Source organism: Vitis vinifera, chromosome 16 (genome assembly GCF_030704535.1).
Source record: "Vitis vinifera cultivar Pinot Noir 40024 chromosome 16, ASM3070453v1".
Taxonomy (NCBI): domain Eukaryota; kingdom Viridiplantae; phylum Streptophyta; class Magnoliopsida; order Vitales; family Vitaceae; genus Vitis; species Vitis vinifera.
In genome coordinates, this window is record NC_081820.1 from 13,199,073 (window position 1) to 13,203,041 (window position 3,969).

Below are 3,969 nucleotides of genomic sequence, written 5' to 3' on the forward strand. Positions count from 1 at the left end.
GTTTGTTTTAGAGCGTCATGTTGCGTTTTCTAATGCTCGTTTCTTTCGTTTTGTATCTGAATAATTTGATTTGCTTTTAATGACATTTTGCCTTAAGTGGTAATTTTCTGATTCTCGTTGTTACATTTGATCTCTAGTCTTTTCCCTACCTTCCATGTAGACTTCTTCTTGATCACCATTGAGAAATGCGTTTTTGACGTCTAGTTGATGCAAATTCCAATCAAGGTTGGCTGCCACGGCTAGCAAGACTTGGATTGTATTTAACTTTGCAGCTGGTGCAAAAGTTTCTTGAAAATCAATCCCATAGGTTTGTGTAAGTCCTTTGGCCACCAACCTTGCCTTGTACCGGTCTATCCTCCCATCTGCCCTGTATTTGACATTGAAGACCCACTTACAACCCACGGGGCGTTTTCCTTGTGGTAATTTCGTAATCTTCCAAGTGTCATTCTTCTGCAGTGCTTATATTTCTTCATTCACTGCCTTTCTCCACTCAGGATGCTGTAAGGCCTCTTGTATGCAGTTTGGGAGAGCAATACTCTCCAGATTTGTGATGAGAGCTCGAAGATTAGGAGATAGCTTCTCATAGGACACAAATTTTGAAATGGGATGCTGAGTACAAGATCTTACTCCCTTTCTATGGGTCGTGGCCTATTAAGATCATCCATAGAGTCAATGTCATCAGTAATAACAGGAGAATCAATATTACCTTGAATGACTCCGGTGGGATTTGATTTCGGGTCATCAGTTTGATAAGGCACAGGAGGAAGCTCAGGATGTAGGTCCACCAGTTTAGGGTTCTTCTGACGCCTTAAGTAAACTTGAAGTTCTTTGCCAATGGACTCCTTGTCTCCTTGAATCTGACGTGACTCTGATGGTGGTCCATCTAGTGCCATAGATGGTTCACTGGAAAAATTAGGTTATGGCACCCTAAAGTTAGTCACGGGCACATCTCAAAACTGATATTCTGCTTGCTGATTGACTGGATTCTCCCCCTGAATATGAGTTTTGGTGTAAAAAGGTACATTCTCAAGAAAGGTCACATCCATAGTGTTATAGGTTTTCCGAGTGGAAGGACAATAGCACTTATACCCCTTTTGATAAGAGGAATAACCGATAAAGATACACTTAACAGACTTGGGATCATGTTTACTTCGCTGATGCGGAGGGAGATGAACATATGTAGAACATCCAAAGACCTTGAGAGGTATATCCGTTATAATCCGATTTAGAGGAAAGTTTTTGGAAAGGGTTTGGCATGGAGTATCAAATTTCAAGACTCTAGAAGGCATCCTATTTATTAGGTATGTAGCATTTAAAACAGCCTCTCCCCAGAATTGTTTTGGGACATGAGTGGTAAACCTAATAGATCGGGCTACCTCTAGAAGGTGTCGATTTTTTCTCTCGGCTATCCCATTCTGTTGTGGGGTATCAATTCAGGAACTTTGGTGAATAATCCCATTTTCTAGAAGATAATTTCCGAGTATAACATTAAAGTACTCCCTGGCATTGTCTGTTCTAAACACTTGGATCTTAGCTTGAAATTGTGTTTGAATCATGGAATGAAAGAATTTGAAGATAGAACCTGCCTTTGATTTTTCCTTCATGAGAAATACCCATGTAACTCGAGTATGGTCATCAACAAGGCTAACAAACCATCTAGCCCCAGAGATATTGTGAACACGAGAGGGTCCCCAAATGTCGCTATGAATAATGGAAAAAGGTTTTGATGGTTTGTAATTTTGGGATGGATAACTGTTACGACAATGCTTAGAAAATTGGCAAATCTCACATTGGAAAAGTTTAGGATTTTTGTTTTTAAATAGTGCTGGAAACATCTTTGATAAGTACATAAAATTTGGGTGTCCTAGGCGATAATGCAGTAACATGATGGTACTTTCTTTATTTGAATCTAAGACAGGTTTAACCTAGGATCAGGAGTAGAGAAAGATATATGATGTGCTTGAGAGTCTTGTTTTCCAGCTGCCCTAACCAGTAGAGTCCTTTGCTTTCCTTAGCATTGCCAATCATCATCCCCGAAGCCAAATCTTTGTAATTCTCATGGCAAGGGCTACAATCATGGAGTACTGATATATCACCTGTCATGTGGTCGGAGGCACCCGAATCGATGATCCAACCTGATGAATCTTCAGTTTTTGTGTGTAAAGCAGTTAGGAAGTTACCTCTCTGAGCAGCGGATCCGATTGAGATAACGGGGTTAGTGGATGATCCTTGGCTAAACATCTTTTGCAGCCACTCTACTTGTTCTTTGTTAAAGAGAGCAGAATCATTGGTACTTCTTTCTTTCCCTTCAGGGTCTGCCACAAATGCTCATGCCTCCTTCTCCTTGTTTGACTTCCAGTCAGCGGGCTTCCCGTGTATTTTCCAACATGTTTCTTTGGTGTGACCTGGTCTGCGGCAATGATCACACCATGGTCTTCCTTTCTTCTGCCTTGCATCATAGGTAGATCCTTGGGAAACAAGGGCAGTTCCTTCTTGAATGTTTGTGGAGCCTTGGGAGATGAGTGTTGATCCTTCCTGAACATTGGAGAATGGCATTGTTCCCATCATCAGCTTCTTCCTGCTTTCTTCTCTTCTAACCTCTGAGAAAGCTTCTTGAATAGTAGGGAGAGGCTTGGTTCCAAGGATTCTCCCTCTTACTTCATCTAGGGATTTGTCTAATCCCAATAGGAACTTAAAGACCCTTTCTTTTTCAATAATCCTTTTGTATCAACTAGCATCTCCTGGGCACTCCCAATCCATGGTCTCAAACACATCCAATTGTTGCCAAAAACGACTAAGAGTGTTATAGTAGTGAGTCACAGTCATCTCACCTTGCCTTAGATCATGTAGGGCTCCCTTGATGTCAAATAGATCAGCAATATTGTCACTGTCAGAGTATGTTTCCTTTGCTGCCATCCAGATTTCATGTGCAGCATCATAAAACAGAAAATTTTGACCTATTTCTGTGTCCATTGCATTGATCAGCCAAGACATAACTAGATTGTTTTCGGTGTTCCAAACCTTGAATCTTTTATCATCCTTCTTAGGCGGTTCAGTAGTGCTGAAAAGGTATTCATCCTTACCTCTGCCTGTGATAAACATCAGAACTGCCTTCGCCCATTGATGGTAATTGTGGCCAGTTAACTTGTGCCGAGTGATGAGGAATGATGAACCTTCTGCACCACCATTGCTCACAAGTTCCTGGCCAAACATGGTTCCCGTAACGCTGCTGCTGGTTTCCGAGGCCATAGGGAAAAGTGATACCTATGAGAGACTAGACTCAAAAACAAAAACTTAAAGAAGCAACGAGTTGGGACGAAGAAGAAGATTGGTTTGCACCCAGAAAATTGGTTCTGGATTAAAACCGAGAAAGAAGTGATAGGTCCAGGCGGAATTGCTCTGATACCATGAAGAAAATTGTGAGAATTTTCTTTCATATTATTTACTCTGCAGAAATATACATTTATAGGGAAATAGGAAATTACCAACAACCTAATAATTCCTTAAAAAACTCTGTCAGATCCCACAAGAGAGGAAACTATCTTCTATCTATAGAAAATAATCTACAGCTATTTACAGCTAGCAAATCTCTAATTACAGCCTATAATATCTTCTAATTTCATCCTACAATCATCCATAAACCCGGAATTCCACAACTCCCCCTCAGGTTGGTGACTAGATATTTTCCATTCCCATCTTGCTCATGATTGCTTGGAATATGGTACTTGCTAGCCCTTTCATTAAAATATCTGCTAGTTGACCCCCTATAGGCACGTAAAGTGTGCAGATCAAGTCACTATCTAGTTTTTCTTTGACAAAGTATTTGTCAACCTCAATATGTTTCGTCTGAGCATATTGCACTGGATTATAGGCGATGCTAATAGCTGACTTGTTGTCATAGTAAAGCCTCATTGGTTCATCCCATCTAATCTTCAAATCATCAAGAATAATCTTCAATCATAACAACTC

General features: G+C 40.5%; 1 protein-coding gene across 1 annotated transcript; it reads right to left on the bottom strand.

The window, feature by feature from the left end:
- Window positions 1–2,328: 2,328 nt before the first annotated feature.
- LOC109121951 (uncharacterized) lies at window positions 2,329–3,249 on the bottom strand. The gene is made up of 2 exons (XM_019217829.2): window positions 2,832–3,249; window positions 2,329–2,675 (listed from the first exon to the last, which is right to left on the bottom strand). Exons 1-2 carry the CDS (start codon window positions 3,247–3,249, stop codon window positions 2,329–2,331), a joined length of 765 nt encoding a protein of 254 aa, XP_019073374.2.
- Between the last annotated feature and the right edge of the window lie 720 nt (window positions 3,250–3,969).